Source organism: Oncorhynchus mykiss, chromosome 19, assembly GCF_057628025.1.
Source record: "Oncorhynchus mykiss isolate SJ-2025 chromosome 19, ASM5762802v1, whole genome shotgun sequence".
In the NCBI taxonomy this organism is placed as follows: Eukaryota; Metazoa; Chordata; class Actinopteri; order Salmoniformes; family Salmonidae; genus Oncorhynchus; species Oncorhynchus mykiss.
In genome coordinates this window covers 45,382,957-45,400,166 of record NC_143040.1, presented here as the reverse complement: position 1 = coordinate 45,400,166, position 17,210 = coordinate 45,382,957, and the positions used below count along the sequence as shown (strand labels likewise).

The following is a 17,210-nucleotide window of genomic DNA, read 5'->3' as shown; positions in this document are numbered from 1 at the left end:
TTACAGTATATCTATAGGTGTTGTGAGGGGGAGGGGGGATACAGGTTTGCAGTGCTACAATCTGTTTGTAAGGGGTTGGCACATAGTGACAATGGTTTACGGTAAAGCTATTAATTGACCTTAGTATGGTGGGACATAGACTCTTGTGACAGACTTAATCATAAAAATGTTCAATTGTGTGTGTGTGCAGGTAGCGGCTTGCAGGTCTGCAGCAAAATCTCTAGGTGCTGTTTGGGGAGTTGGGGTGGGGGGCTTGCAGGTCTGCAGCAAAATCTCTAGGTGCTGTTTGGGGAGTTGGGGTGGGGGGCTTGCAGGTCTGCAGCAAAATCTCTAGGTGCTGTTTGGGGAGTTGGGGTGGGGGGCTTGCAGGTCTGCAGCAAAATCTCTAGGTGCTGTTTGGGGAGTTGGGGTGGGGGGCTTGTAGGGCTGCAGCAAATCTCTAGGTGCAGTTTGGGGAACTGGGGTGGGGGGCTTGCAGACCTGCAGCAAATCTCTAGGTGCAGTTTGGGGAGTTGGGGTGGTGGGCTTGTAGGTCTGCATTGAGCCTGTGCAGTGGGATGAGCTCACTGCGTTAGTCCTGTGCTGTTGACCACTCACCCACACCAAACAGCACCATCCATTATTCCTTAGACTCGGTCGTCATTCCTCTCTCTTGCTCATTATACAGCCTCTGTAGTGATATTAGAATTCAGGGTTTCAATCAATCAATCAAATTACCATTTGAAAGACCTTAGGGCAGGAAGGAGTTGAAGAGAATGGAACACAATGAGACCAAGCAGAATGTATGCCAATGTTTATGTCATTGCCAGTAATTCCTAGCATTTATTTTATGTCCATCAGATACAGTAAGAATGACATCATGCTGTATTCCAAAGGGGCAACACACATCCTGAATCCACTTTACCCTCCTCACATCAAGCCCAGAGGATGACGCCATAAGGACAAGACTCAGTGTTGTAATGGGGGCATGAGTCATCCTGCTAAGCGAGACTGCTGGACCAAAGTTACCCTAACAATAAATCAGATGAAATCAGTTTCTTATTTAATCTTTTCTAATATGCCTGCACGCCCATATGATGTCATCTTGAAGAATGCATGTCGTCATTGGACACCACAGATCCTCTTCAATGAAAACGTTTTATTAAGGTTAGGTCTTTGTTATGATCAAACAGGAACCCCAAAGGGTGTATCACAGCTAATGATAAGCAGTAGGTAGCCTAGCGGCTAAGAGCATTGGGCCAGTAACCGAAAGGTCGCTGGTTTGAATCCTCAAGCCGACTAGGTGAAAAATCTGTCGATGAGCCTTGGAGCAAGACACTTAACCCTAATTGCTCCAGTAAGTCGCTCTGGATAAGAGCGTTTACTAAAACGTCAGATGTGATATTGCATGAAAAAGATAAGTCAGCCATGATTTGCACAGACAAAAGATCATGACATTTGACTTTATTCACTACCTCCCAAAGAGTTCACTTGCATGCAAATGTGATTTCTCAATTGTAGTTACAACATTCTTCCCCTACTTGTGTTCAACTTTGACACATTATTCTGCTTTTTACTGTAGACATGTAACGACTAGTAGGCGTTTTGACACTTTCCCACTGAGCTGTGAATTCCTCTCAAGAGATACTATTTGTTCCCTGTGTGTGTGGCGACATTTCTAGCCCACGGGCTGAGAGGAGGGGCGCGGAGGGTGTGTGAATGTTCTTTCAAATGCCATCGCGGAAGTGAGTCACCATCACTGGAAGAACACAGCGACACAGGAGGCGTCTGGCTGCTGCTATTGTTTGTGTTGCCGCGACAACACTTTCATCTCATCAGAGAGACGGTTTGTGTTTATGTGAATCTGTGTGGTAAGACCCACTCATCTTGAACAAATGGAGGGAAACGTTGGCCATTAAGACTGAGGTCTGTGATAAAATACTCCCCTGTATCTGTTGGGCTTTCTGTGCTGCTGCAAACACGACTCAGCAGGCATGACTCATGGATTTGCATTACACATATAGCAGGAATATACAATAAGCAGCCACAGCAGCAGCTATCAGAGCAGATGAAATCTGCATCTACCTTACAGATCTGTAAACATTGAATGGTTAGGGCTGAATGAAGGGTAAGTTATTTGGGACAAGAGGACAGCGATGCAAAGCATCGAAGGGAAAGTTCACCCATTTTTACGTGGCCTTATTTTCACTCTTTCTGTGCTTGTAGTTGACCCCCCCCCCCCCCCAAAAAAAAACTGTTTTAGGGATATTTTGTTTTGAGAAGAGAAAATTGGTTGACACATTTTGCTGAGTCATCACTTGCCATGTACTACAATGCATTAAGAAAATGTGTGTAAAGCATGTTATAAAACAACTCATAATACATCAGAATCTCATTCTGCATGTCTCAGCACATCCGTGTTTGAATGATGTCGTTTAAAACAACTAAAATATGCAAATAAGGATTTATGGGACAGTGGAACATACAAAAAAAAAATTTGGAAATGTAGCACAGAAACAAAATCCACAATGACATTATGATGTAATAACATACGGTTTGGAGTGTTTCAGCATTTTATATAACATGCCTAGACACATTTTCAGAATGCATTGTAGTCTATGGCAAGTGATGACTCTGTAAAGAGAGAAAATATGGAGAGAAAAAAACCCACAAAAAAAACATTTGGGATATCACCTTGAAGCACAGAAAGAGTTCAAATAAGGCCACGTAAAAATGAGTGAATTTCCTCTAACAAATGTGTTTTAATCTGTAAACTCATATGCAGTCATTCTGTAGGCTAATGATGCCATACCCATTTGCAGCAAGGTAAAAGAAAGACTGAAAATACAGTCTTCACAGAATACCATTCTGCCGTATTTGTGAATGCCAGTTTGATTCTTAGGCCAGATGGTGAGAAGGCGTAGAATCCAGAATATTCCGGCTATCTACCCCCTCACCCCATAGTTTCATTCACACAAGGCAGTGTGCATCTCACGAAGCCACACATGACTAGGCTGAACACATTCATAACCAATTTATTTAGCTTTTAAAATTGAGACAAACACTACAGGACTTTAACAAACATGAGCACATTTGCACTAAAACAGAAAACAAAACTGTTACAAAAATATACACTTCAAGGATTATGTGACTGTTAAAGAGCATTGCCCAGATAGGAATGACTAGTGTTCTTCCACTGAAGAAAAAGCTTCATAGAATGAACATACAATATGCAATAAAACAACTTAGGATAAAAAATAATAGGATACAAGTACATTATTCCATCAGCCATTACCTCAACAACCCTCCCTTATAAACAAAATGAGTCTCGAGCTTCTGACAAAGAAATAGGAAACAAGTGGTTCACTTTTCCCAACCCGTATGCAAAAATATTGTCCTTAACTTGATAAGTTGCAGTTAGTAAGATCAAACAAAAAACCTACATAACACTTGCATTCACAGGGAAGAATATTCATTTAAGTCCGAGTTGAACTGCAACACTGCTTCAGTCCAATGAAGTTCAGCACTTGTGAAGAGGGGACCAGTAGGTGTGCAGGTGGGGATAGAGGTCCCAGTAGCCAACACACCTAGGTGTATCTTAGTAATCTAGTGGCATCCTTACAGGGTCCTCCAGACATCATTGAGACTTCCTATTTCGTACCTGCACCACTTCTTTCCTCTCCTTCAGGAAGTTCCCGAAGGCTGTGCCCTCCTTGCTCTCCTCAGTCACTGAAAGGGGGGGATGATATGTTAAGTCAACAAGGGAACTTACACTGCTCCAAAAAATAAAGGGAACACTAAAATAACACATCCTAGATCTGAATGAATGAAATATTCTTATTAAATACTTTTTTCTTTACATAGTTGAATGTGCTGACAACAAAAATTATCAATGGAAATCAAATTTATCAACCCATGGAGGTCTGGTTTCGGAAAATCTCAAAATTAGTGGAAAACCACACTACAGGCTGATCCAACTTTGATGTAATGTCCTTAAAACAAGTCAAAATGAGGCTCAGTAGTGTGTGTGGCCTCCACGTGCCTGTATGACCTCCCTACAACGCCTGGGCATGCTTCTGATGAGGTGCCAGATGGTCTCCTGAGGGATCTCCTCCCAGACCTGGACTAAAGCATACGCCAACTCCTGGACAGTCTGTGGTACAACGTGGCGTTGGTGGATGGAGCGAGACATGATGTCCCAGATGTGCTCAATTGGATTCAGGTCTGGGGTACGGGCGGGCCAGCCCATAGCATCAATGCCTTCCTCTTGCAGGAACTGCTGACACACGAGGTCTAGCATTGTCTTGCATTAGGAGGAACCCAGGGCCAACCGCACCAGCATATGGTCTCACAAGGAGTGTGAGGATCTCATCTCGGTACCTAATGGCAGTCAGGCTACCTCTGGAGGTCACCCCACACCATGACTGACCCACCGCCAAACCGGTCATGCTGGAGGATGTTGCAGGCAGCAGAACGTTCTCCACGGCGTCTCCAGACTCTGTCACGTCTGTCATATGTGCTCAGTGTGAACCTGCTTTCATCTGTGAAGAGCACAGGGCGCCAGTGGCGAATTTGCCAATCTTGGTGTTCTCTGCAAATGCCAAACGTCCTGCACGGTGTTGGGCTGTAAGCACAACCCCCTCCTGTGGACGTCGGGCCCTCATACCACCCTCATGGAGTCCGTTTCTGACCGTTTGAGCAGACACATGCACATTTGTGGCCTGTTGGAGGCCATTTTGCAGGGCTCTGGCAGTGCTCCTCCTGCTCCTCCTTGCACAAAGGCAGAGGTAGCGGTCCTGCTGCTAGGTTGTTGCCCTCCTACGGCCTCCTCCACGTCTCCTGATGTACTGGCCAGTCTCCTGGTAGCGCCTCCATGCTCTGGACACTACGCTGACAGACACAGCAAACCTTCTTGCCACAGCTCGCATTGATGTTCCATCCTGGATGAGCTGCACTACCTGAGCCACTTGTGTGGGTTGTAGACTCCGTCTCATGCTACCACTAGAGTGAAAGCACCGCCAGCATTCAAAAGTGACCAAAACACCAACCAGGAAGCATAGGAACTGAGAAGTGGTCAGTGGTTACCACCTGCAGAACCACTCCTTTATTGGGGGTGTCTTGCTAATTGCCTATAATTTCCACCTGTTGTCTATTCCATTTGCACAACAGCATGTGAAATTTATTGTCAATCAGTGTTGCTTCCTAAGTGGACAGTTTGATTTCACAGAAGTGTGATTGACTTGGAGTTACATTGTGTTGTTTAAGTGTTCCCTTTATTTTTTTGAGCAGTGCCAGTGTTTTGTGTTTGATCATATTTTTGTAACAAATCTTCACTTTCCACGCAAGGATCATTCACAAATCATGATTAGGCTTGTTTTTAGGAATGCAAGGATGTTATTAGTTAAATCAATGATAGGACCTTGAGGCCACTCAAAAAGTTTCTCCCCTTACCGCTGTGATCTATGTCATCCGTGTCGCTGTCCTCCCCCTCCTCTTCCTCATCCTCATCAGGGTTACCACGGTTGAAGATGAGATCACTTCGGCCCGCCACATCAGCTTCCTCTGGAGGATAGGAAGCAACATTTTATTATTTATTTCACAGAACACTGGTCGCATGTACCTTATCCAAGCATATTATACACAACATGGGATCTCTTACACTCACACAATCAAGCACGTAATGCATTGGGGGGACACTCTCTCGCTCACAGGCACACATACACACCTGTCCGTGAGGTCGTCTCCATGGCAACAGCTCCCATGTCCTTCCGTAAATGCTCCATCTGCTCCTGCTGCTTCCTGCTCTGAGCATCAGCCTGGAGGGCATACCAGGACCGTCAGAGAATGATAGATGCTACGTGTGTGCACGGGACATTTGGTATTTAAACACTCACCAGTTCTTTATGAAGTCTTTCATATTCAGGACGATAATCCCTGAATAACACAAAACAATGAATTGTCATACAAATATTACAGACAGTGGTGTGTTTGCAGAGCAGCCCCCTCACTCACGTCTCGTACTCCTTTGCGGCCTCTGCCACCTGAACAAAGAACTCGTCCAATCCGCTGCCTGTGACTGCAGACACACCCACAACCTGCACATGAAACACAGACGTGACCAAGCATAGGGAAAACTCGATAAACCCTCTCAAAACTGCACAGAAACACTTCCCCTTAGACTGATGTAAAAGTCCAACACAAAACGAATGGAATAGTGTCTCAAATACACACACGCAGATCACACACAAATAATACTAGTTCTCAGAAGTGTGCACTGAAGTAGCATACAGTATTGAAAGACAGACACATACCCGTAAGTTGGAGTAGAACTCGTCCAGCACAAGGCTCATGGAGCGCGTCAGGTTGCTGACGTAGGACGTCTCCTGGTTCAGAGCGTCCTGGAACACCTCAAAGTCCTGCATCCACTCCACCGCAAAGCTGTGGTCGATTATGTCTGTCTGAAACCAAACAACAGACACGTACCAAAATCTGTGGTTTGTTATCTCTGTATTATTACCCCCCCCCCAAAAAAAAATAAAACATATTTCCTTTGAGCATGTCAACCCTTACAGACCTATAGTTTTTTTCCCCTCATTCAGTAACTCACCGTTACCAAGTTAGTGGTTTGATGAAAGTGTTCCAATCATCTCCTACCTTGTTCATGATGACAATGAAGGGCAGCTTTGTCTTGTACAGGATGCTGGGAGGTAGGGGGGACACAGTCACAAAGTGAACAAGCAAAAGCACCACACTAGTTCTTTAATTGCCTATATGTAAAATATTCAATTTGTTCAAACCAATTTGTGGTTTTATTTGACCATCAGAAAGTAGCTAGTGCTCCCTTCAGTGTCAGACCTGCAGGCGTAGAGCATGTTGGACATGAAGGTGACTGGATTGACACTGCGAGACGTGTCCATCACGTAGACCACCACACAGGGGAAAGAAGAGGCCTGGAAACACATTCACACCAAACAGATCACAATTATGTTGCAGCTAGTCATATCTTTAGGCCTAAATGTTATAACACATTACTACTACACACCAGAGTTTCAGTGATGATGGTTCCAGACGCTGACCAGGTGAACACTTCTATCTGTCCAGGAGTGTCAATCAACACATATCTGTAGACATAGGTCAAAGGTTAGGGCAGGTACAATGCTGTACTAACTATGCTTATTCTATGCTTACCAGGAGTACATCTACTAACTTTCAAAAATACTTACTGGTGATTGTACTGTTTCTTCTCAATGAATTTCATGACCTGAGAAGGCAAACGGGAGATTTTGATTCATAATATCCAAATTGTGCAAGCAATAATAGTGACATCTATTGGACAGTCGAGGTGTCAAATACACGTCCTGTTATAACAGAAAGAGAGCTGGGCCTACCTGATCAAACCTCGTAGCAAAGAGATTCAACGAGGTGACGATTCCTCCATTAGGACCTAGGCCATATTGCTTCATCACTTCTTTGTAATTCACTGTGTCGCGGATATCTACAAGGGGACAGACAATACGCAGCTTTCAGTTACTTATTAGCCATGGTTGGTAGCTAGCTAGCTAATACAATAATAGTGTCGTGGGATATCAACATATTTACAATTCTATCAATAGAATACCAAGGGGAAAAAAACATACCTTTCTGAACATTCAACACATTAATGATTGGCAAGAAGTATTACAGGATCAACATGATGCCAGACACATGCATGGTTAAGCATGGTGGTGTGAATGATTTCTTACCGATGTTGGCTGGGAAAGGAACTTCGTGCACCGCAGGGTCTAGGTTGATAACATATGGAGGAGACTTCTTGGTGTGAAGATGAGCATTGAGTCGCTGTGAAGAAACAACAACGTCAGCTCTAGCTAGGTAACATGAGCATAGGTAGCTAAGTTAGAACCCAGATGTCCGTGACTTAGCTAAAATATACAGTTTCCAAACTGCTTGACTAAATAGCAAAGAAGAAAAATACTAAATTCCAGAATACAATTGTGCTTAGTTTGGTTGAGCTAGCATAGCTATGTCTCATACACCGTACTGGTAACGTTATCTAGCTAACTTACCTAGCCACTGTAGTGCTAGCAGTTAGTTTAGCCAACATTAGCTCGTTTTAGCTTACCTGCACAAAAGTTGTTTTTCCAGACCCTGCCATGCCAAGCACTATGAGACAAACGGGTTTCTTCTGCGAAGCATTTCCCGAAGTAGTCTCTTGTGCTGAGTCGCGATTGTCGTCGCCTCCTCCATCGTCGCATTCACCCCTTTCTCCTTCTTGACAAGTGCTCCCAGACGCAGTAGCCATGCTGGTTGTTGGTAGAGACTGTTGCTGTGAAGTAGTCGAGTCTGTCGCAAAGGGCCAGCTTGTCTTTCTTATTTCCACCACTAAGTGATGCTCTTATCCGATCTTTTTGTTTCCGTTTTCTCCTTCAGCGTAAAAAAAGGAAAATGCTATTCAATGGCGTAAAATACTTTAAAGTACTGCTTAAGGAGTTTTTTGGGGTAACTTTTACTTCACTTCATTCCTAAAGAAAATAATGTTCTTCTTTCTCCATACATTTCCCCTGACACCCAAAAGTATTCGTTACATTTCGAATGCTTAGCAGGACATGAAAATGGTCTAATTCACACACTTATCAAGACAACATCCCTGGCGGACTCTCTAAACACATGCTTCGTTTGTAAATAAATGTGTTGGAGTGTGCCCCTGGCTAGCCATACAATTTTTTTTTAAACAAGAAAATGGTGCCATCTGGTTTGCTTAATATAAGGAATGTGAAATGATTTATTTTTACTTTTGATACTTAAGTATATTTTAGCAATTCCATTTACTTTTGATACTTAAGTATATTAAAAACCAAATACTTTTAGACTTAAAAAAAAAACATTTATACTTTTACTTTTCTCAAGTAGGATGTTACTGGGTGACTTTCACTTTAATAATTTCTATTAAGGTATCTTTACTTTTACTCAAGTACAACGACAATTGGGTAGTTTTTCCACCACTGTTACTATGGGACATCTGGGGATATAATTTGAACAGTGAAACAATGTTGCAAATGTCAGAGACAAACAACAAAGTTTATTCAAATCTCTGCAGTTGAAATGTTAGTCTAAAAGAAATGTGAGATAATGTCTAGATGCTTTTTATAGTGGAGATCAAGTTTGTAAAGTTGTCACGCCCTGATCCCCCCCCCCCCCCTCCCTCCAGGTGTCACTTATTTTCCCCAGTGTATTTATCCCTGGGAATTGATGGAAATTGAAGTAAAAAATGTATCACTAGCCACTTTAAACAATGCCACTTAAAATAATGTTTACATACCCTACATTACTCATATGTATATGTATCTACTGTACTCGATACCATCTACTGCATCTTGCCTATGCCGTTCTGTACCATCACTCATTCATATATCTGTATGTACATATTCTTTATCCCTTTACACTTGTGTGTATAAGGTAGTAGTTGTGGAATTGTTAGGTTAGATTACTCTTTGGTTATTACTGCATTGTCGGAACTAGAAGCACAAGCATTTCACTACACTCACATTAACATCTACTAACCATGTGTATGTGACAAACAAAATTTGATTTGTGTTTCCTGTCTCTCTGTGCCAGTTCGTCTTGTATGTTTAGTCAAGTCAACCAGCGTGGTTTTCCCGTACTCCTTTTGCTATTCTTTTTTCTAGTCTTCTGGTTTGGACCCTTTCCTGTTTCTGGACTCTGTACCTGCCTGCCTGGCCATTCTGCCTGCCTTGACCATGAGCCTGTCTGCCACTCTGTACCTCCTGGACTCTGATCTGATTTTGACCTTTTTGCCTATCCACGACCATTCTCTTGCCTACCCCATTGGATTATTAAACATGGTAAGACTCCAACCATCTGCCTCCTGTGTCAGCATCTGGGTCTCGCCTTGTGCATTGATAAAAGTGCCTGGATGGGCTGATGAGACAGTGAATTGCGCAATCAGATGGAACAGAGTAAATAGGCATTTTAAAATCATAGATTTAGCCAGTGGTAACTTGTTGGATAGACACCGGCTGGAATGCGTTTTTTTAACCAATCAACATTCAGGATTAGACCCACCCATTGTATAATGGCTGACAACATTGTTATCCCTTGCTTGCTAGCTAGCTAGCCAACTACGGCTAATTTACAGTCACATCGAAAAGTACAGCCAGAATAACAGGAAAGTAGCTGCATTTGTTTAGGCGGTCTTCTAGTGACATTTATTTGGATACATCCATAACAATGAGCTAATGAGGTGTGATTTCGCCTGGCATAGAAAATGTTCTCACTCATCAGGACACTATTGTTCAGAGGAGCTAAACAATCACTTCAATCTGGAGCTGGAAAGACTGCAAGCTAGATGCACTTTGTTACATTTGACCTTTTTTCAATGTACATTTCTTTTTATTTATCCATAAAAATTATGCCAGTTGATTCAATATTTAGACTGGCTGAGAAAAGCTGCCTGTCCATCTGTCTCGTCCAGACTCCCGACACGTTCATTACTATTGGACAGCTGGAGATTGAATTTGAATATTGAAACAATGTTGCAAATGTTGGAGAGACAGACAGTAAGGTTTATACAAATCTCCGCTGTCGAAAATGAAATGTTAGTCTAAAATAAATGTGAGATAATGTCTAGATGCTTTTTATAGTGGAGATCAAGTTTATAAATTGCATGGCCAGGCTGATGACAGTGGATTTCGCAGTCAGATGGAACAGAGTAAATAGGCATTTAACGTCATAGAGTTAGCAGGTGGTAGCTTGTGGAATAGATACCGGCTGGAATGTGCTTTTAACCAATCAGCATTAAGGATTAGACCCACCCACATACAGTGGGGCAAAAAAGTATTTAGTCAGCCACCAATTGTGCAAGTTCTCCCACTTAAAAAGATGAGAGAGGCCTGTAATTTTCATCATAGGTACACTTCAACTATGACAGACAAAATGAGAAAAAAAATCCAGAAAATCACATTGTAGGATTTTTAATTTATTTATTTGCAAATGATGGGGGACAATAAGTATTTGGTCAATAACAAAAGTTTATCTCAATACTTTTCACACACTGTTGCTGGTATTTTGGCCCATTCCTCCATGCAGATCTCCTCTAGAGCAGTGATGTTTTGGGGCTGTTGCTGGGCAACACGGACTTTCAACTCCCTCCAAAGATTTTCTATGGGGTTGAGATCTGGAGACTGGCTAGGCCACTCCAGGACCTTGAAATGCTTCTTACGAAGCCACTCCTTCGTTGCCCGGGTGGTGTGTTTGGGATCATTGTCATGCTGAAAGACCCAGCCATGTTTCATCTTCAATGCCCTTGCTGATGGGAGGAGGTTTTCACTCAAAATCTCACAATACATGGCCCCATTCATTCTTTCCTTTACACGGATCAGTCGTCCTGGTCCCTTTGCAGAAAACCAGCCCCAAAGCATGATGTTTCCACCCCCATGCTTCACAGTAGGTATGGTGTTCTTTGGATGCAACTCAGCATTCTTTGTCCTCCAAACATGACGAGTTGAGTTTTTACCAAAAAGTTATATTTTGGTTTCATCTGACCATATGACATTCTCCCAATCTTCTTCTGGATCATCCAAAAGCTCTCTAGCAAACTTCAGACGGGCCTGGACATGTACTGGCTTAAGCAGGGGGACACATCTGGCACTGCAGGATTTGAGTCCCTGGCGGCGTAGTGTGTTACTGATGGTAGGCTTTGTTACTTGGGGCCCAGCTCTCTGCAGGTCATTCACTAGGTCCCCCGTGTGGTTCTGGGATTTTTGCTCACCGTTCTTGTGATAATTTTGACCCCACGGGGTGAGATCTTGCGTGGAGATTAGTGGTCTTGTATGTCTTCCATTTCCTAATAATTGCTCCCACAGTTGATTTCTTCAAACCAAGCTGCTTACCTAATGCAGATTCAGTCTTCCCAGCCTGGTGCAGGTCTACAATTTTGTTTCTGGTGTACTTTGACAGCTCTTTGGTCTTGGTCATAGTGGAGTTTGGAGTATGACTGTTTGAGGTTGTGGACAGGTGTATTTTATACTGATAACAAGTTCAAACAGGTGCCATTAATACAGGTAATGAGTGGAGGGCAGAGGAGCCTCTTAAAGAAGAAGTTACAGGTCTGTGAGAGCCAGAAATCTTGCTTGTTTGTAGGTGACCAAATACTTATTTTCCACCATAATTTGCAAATAAATTCATTAAAAATCCTATAATGTGATTTTCTGGATTTTTTTTCTCATTTTGTCTGTCATAGTTGAAGTGTACCTATGATGAAAATTACAGGCCTCTCTCATCTTTTTAAGTGGGAGAACTTGCACAATTGGTGGCTGACTAAATACTTTTTTGCCCCACTGTATAATACTGTACATGTTAGAATCACAGTTGGCAGCAATTATAGCTGTGAATCTTTGTGGGTAAGTCGCTAAGAGATTTGCACACCTGAATTTTACAATATTTTCCCTATTCTTAAAAATATTATTCAAGCTCTGTCAAGTTGGTTGTTGATCATTGTTAGACGTTAGATTTTCAAGCCAATTTAAGTCAAAACTGTAATTAGGCCACTCAGGAACATTCAATCTCATCTTGGTAAGCAACAGTGTATATTTGGCCTTGTGTTTAAGTTAATTGTCCTGCTGAAAGGTGAGTTTGTCTCCGAGTGTTTGTTGGAAAGTGGACTGAACCAAGTTTTCCTCTAGGATTTTGCCTGTGCTTAGCTCTATTACGTTTTTTTTTCATCCTAAAAAAACCTCCCCAGTCCTTGCCAATGACAAGCATAGGCCTACATGATGCAGCCACAACCATGCTTGAACATTTGAAGAGTGGTACTTAGTGATGTGTTGTTTTGGATTTGCCCAAATATAACGCTTTGTATTCAGGTCAAAATGTTGTCTTTTGAAGCATTACTGTAATGCTTCATTGCAAACAGGATGCATGTTTTTGAATATTTTTATTCTGTACAAACTTCCTTCTCTTCACTCTGTCATTTATGTTAGTATTACGGAGTAGCTACAATGTTGTTGATCCATCCTCAGTTATCTCCTATCACAGTCATTAAAATCACCATTGGCCTAGTAGGTGAAATCCCTGAGCGGTTTCCTTCCTCTCAGGAAACTGATTTAGGAAGGGTGCCTGTATATTTGTAGTGACTGGGTGTGTTGATACACCATCGAAAGTGTAATAAATAACTGCACCATGCTCAAAGGGCTATTCAATGTCTGCTTTTTTTTTTTTTACACATCTACCAATAGATGCCCTTCTTTGCAAACCATTGGAAAATCTCCCGCAAGACACCGGTCTCAACGTCAACAGTGGAGAGGCGACTCCGGGTTGCTGGCCTTCTAGAAAGAGTTGCAAAGAAAAAGCCATATCTCAGACTGGCCAATAAAAATAAAATATTAAGCTGTGCAAAATAACACAGACACTGGACAGAGGAACTGTGGCGCCGAGAGAGATGGCCGCCTCGCTTCGCGTTCCTAGGAAACTATGCAGTATTTTGTTTTTGTGTGTTATTTCTTACAATGTTACCCCAGGAAATCTTAAGTTTTATTACATACAGTCGGGAGGAACTATTGGATATAAGAGCAACGTCAACTCACCAACATTACGACCAGGAAAACGACTTTCCCGAAGCGGATCCTCTGTTTCGTCCACCACCCAGGACAATGAATTGGATCCCAGCAGGCGACCCAAAACAACAGCGCCGCAGAAGGGGCAGACGGAGCGGTCTTCTGGTCAGGCTCCGTAGATGGGCACATCGCGCACCGCTCCCAAGCACACTACTCGCCAATGTCCAGTCTTTTGACAACAAGGTAGACAAAATCCGAGCAACGATTGCCTTCCAGAGAGACATAAGAGATTGTAACGTTCTTTGTTTCACGGAAACATGGCTCACTCGGGATATGTCATCAGAGTCGGTACAGCCACCTGGTTTCTTCACACATCACGCAGACAGAAACAAACATCTCTCTGGTAAGAAGAAGGGCGGGGGCGTATGCCTTATGATTAACGAGACGTGGTGGGATCATAACGACTGTTCACCTGACCTAGAATTGCTTACAATCAAATGCCGACCGCATTATTTACCAAGAGAATTATCTTCGATCATAATCACAGTCATGTATATGTGGGCCGTGGAGGCGCACTGGAGGTCTTGAGCGTAGAGACTGCACAACCAGTCCTGGCTGGATGGTTATTTTCACCCTGCAGATGCGGGGCGCAGGCACAGGATGCACTGGGCAGTGCAGACGCACCGGAGACACAGTGCGCAGAGCCGGCGCAGGAATTCCGGGGCCGTAGAGACGTACTGGCGGCCAGATGCGCTGAGCCGGCATCCTGCAACCTGGCTGGATGCCCACTCTAGCTCGGAGATTTGGGGAGCTGGAAGGTATCGCACCGGGCTGTGCACGCGCACTGGAGACAGCGTGCACTCCACCGCATAACAAGGTGCCTGACCAGTACGACGCTCGCCACGGTAAGCACGGGGAGTTGGCTCAGGGCCTCTCAGGCTTCCTTGTAGCCGTGTTCCCTCATAACGCTGCCGTTCTGCCTTCGCTGCTGCCTTCGCCTTCCTCTCTGCTTCTACCTGCTCCCAGGGCAGGCGATCCCTCCCGGCCAGGATCTCCACCCACGTCCAGGATCCCTTGCCATTCAAAATGTCCTCCCACGTCAATTCCACCTTACCACGCTGCTTGGTCTGTTTGTGGTGGAAAGTTCTGTCACGGCTGTTGAAGGAAGTGGACCAAGGTGCGGCGTGGTGAGCGTACATTTTCTTTTATTATAAAAAATGACGCCAACAAAACAACAAATGAGAAAACAAACCGTGAAGCTACAGGCTGTGTCATTAACAAAGTCAACTTCCCACAAAGACAGGTGGGAAAAAGGGCTACCTAAGTATGATTCTCAATCAGAGACAACGATAGACACATGTCCCTGATTGAGAACCCTACCCGGCCAAAACATAGAACTACACTGTCAAGACCCGGGTACGAACTTGGGTCTCCGGTGTGAGAAACAGTCACTTAGCAAACTGAGCCACTAATATTCGTCAGAACCCAGAAGATGAGGCAGACACAGCAGTACTTGGGACGGTGATTTAATAAAGTAAAAAGGAAAGTTCTTCAGGCAAAAATATAAATCCACAACGTCAAAAGTAATTCCAAGAGAAAAAGGTAATCCTCCAAGTTAAAAGGTAAATCCACAAGGTGGTAGGTACAGCAGAAAAAAGCCTCAAAAGATAATCAAAAATAAATAAACAGAGTACCACAAGAGAGTCCAACTGGCGCAACAAATGTTCACAGCATCGCTGGGGCTGGGTGCTAACATTCAAACACAGAGCAAAGAACTGAGGAAAACTAAGGGTTTAAATACATTCAAGGGAAATGAGGCACAGGTGCAAATAATAACTGAAAACAAGGGAAAACAAAAGGGTCAAAAAGCACAATGGGGGCATCTAGTGGCCAAAACCGGAACAATCCTGGCCAAATCCTGACATACACAACATAGAACATAGAATACCCACCCCAACTCACGCCCTGACCAAACCAAAATAGAGACATAAAAAGGATCTCTAAGGTCAGGGCGTGGCAATAGCGTCGGACAATAACATTGATGAATGCGCTGATTTGGTGAGCGAGTTTATTAGCAAGTGCATCGGTGATGTTGTACCCACAGCGTCTATTAAAACCGTCCCCAACCAGAAACCGTGGATTGATGGCAGCATTCGGGCAAAACTGAAAGTGCGAACCACTGCTTTTAATCAGGGCAAGGTGACAGGAAACATGACCGAATACAAACAGTGTAGCCATTCCCTGCGCAAGGCAATCAAACAAGCTAAGCGTCAGTATAGAGACCAAGTAGAGTCGCAATTCAACGGCTCAGACACGAGAGGTATGTGGCAGGGTCTACAGTCAATCACGGACAACAAAAGGACCACAATGTCTTGCTCCCAGAAAAACTAAACTTCTTTGCTCGCTTTGAGGACAATACAGTGCCACTGACACGGCCCGCTACCAAAACCTGCGGGCTCTCCTTCACTGCAGCTAACGTGAGTAAAACATTTAAACGTGTTAACCCTCGCAAGGTTGCATTCCCAGCCGCGTCCTTAGAGCATGCGCAGACCTGCTGGCTGGTGTGTTTATGGGCATATTCAATCAATACTTATCCCAGTCTGCTGTTCCCACATGCTTCAAGAGGGCCACCATTGTTCCTGTTCCCAAGAAAGCAAAGGTAACTGAGCAAAATGACTATCGCCCCGTAGCACTCACTTCCGCCATCATGAAGTGCTTTGAGAGACTAGTCAAGGACCATATCACCTCCACCCTACCTGACACCCTAGACCCACTCCAATTTGCTTACCGCCCCAATAGGTCCACAGACGACGCAATCGCAATCACACTGCACACTGCCCTAACCCATCTGGACCAGAGGAATATCTACTGTATGTAAGAATGCTGTTCATCGACTACAGTTCAGCATTTAACACCATAGTACCCTCCAAACTCGTCATCAAGCTCGAGACCCTGGGTCTGTGCAACCTGTGAAATTGTGTCCTGGACTTCCTGACGTGCCGCACCCAGGTGGTGAGGGTAGGAAACAACATCTCCACCCCGCTGATCCTCAACACAGGGGCCCCACAAAGGTGCATTCTCAGCCCTCTCCTGTGCTTCCTGTTCACCCATGACTGCATGTCCATGCACACGTCCAACGCAATCATCAAGTTTGCAGACGACACTACAGTGGTAGGCTTGATTACCAACAACGACGAGACGGCCTACAGGGAGGAGGTGAGGGCCCTCAGAGTGTGGTGTTAGGAAAATAACCTCACACTCAATGGACTTCAGGAAACAGCAGAGGGAGCAGCCCCCTATCCACATCGACGGGACAGTAGTAGAGAAGGTGGAACATTTTAAGTTCCTCGGCGTACACCACACAGACAGCGTGGTGAAGAAGGCGCAGCAGCGCCTCTTCAACCTCAGGAGGCTGAAGAAACTTGTCTTGTCCCCAAAAACACTCACAAACTTTTACCGATGCACAATCAAAAGCATCCTGTCGGGCTGTATCACCACCTGGTACAGCAACTGCTCCGCCCACAACCGTAAGGCTCTCCAGAGAGTAGTGAGGTCTGCACAACGCATCACCGGGGGCAAACTACCTGCCCTCCAGGACACCTACATCAAGGACAACAACCACCTGAGCCACTGCCTGTTCACCCCACTATCATCCAGAAGGCG

General features: G+C 44.2%; 1 protein-coding gene across 1 annotated transcript; it reads right to left on the bottom strand.

Moving 5' to 3' along the window:
- Window positions 1-2,998: 2,998 nt before the first annotated feature.
- gpn1 (GPN-loop GTPase 1) lies at window positions 2,999-8,304 on the bottom strand. The gene is made up of 13 exons (XM_021574069.3): window positions 8,099-8,304; window positions 7,722-7,815; window positions 7,368-7,474; window positions 7,203-7,240; window positions 7,022-7,100; window positions 6,835-6,929; window positions 6,634-6,679; window positions 6,291-6,437; window positions 5,992-6,074; window positions 5,874-5,913; window positions 5,705-5,795; window positions 5,431-5,541; window positions 2,999-3,708 (listed from the first exon to the last, which is right to left on the bottom strand). The coding sequence occupies exons 1-13, from the start codon at window positions 8,276-8,278 to the stop codon at window positions 3,617-3,619; spliced, it is 1,203 nt and encodes a 400-aa protein (XP_021429744.1). The 5' UTR covers window positions 8,279-8,304; the 3' UTR covers window positions 2,999-3,616.
- Between the last annotated feature and the right edge of the window lie 8,906 nt (window positions 8,305-17,210).

Excerpts from the sequence above, each read along its gene's own strand:
- gpn1 (XM_021574069.3), bottom strand. The coding sequence starts at position 8,278 with ATGGCTACTGCGTCTGGGAGCACTTGTCAAGAAGGAGAAAGGGGTGAA. Across the intron at positions 7,475-7,721 it reads TCCTTTCCCAGCCAACATCG|ATATCCGCGACACAGTGAAT; the intron begins GTAAGAAATCAT and ends GTCCCCTTGTAG. Across the intron at positions 7,241-7,367 it reads TTGCTACGAGGTTTGATCAG|GTCATGAAATTCATTGAGAA; the intron begins GTAGGCCCAGCT and ends TTGCCTTCTCAG.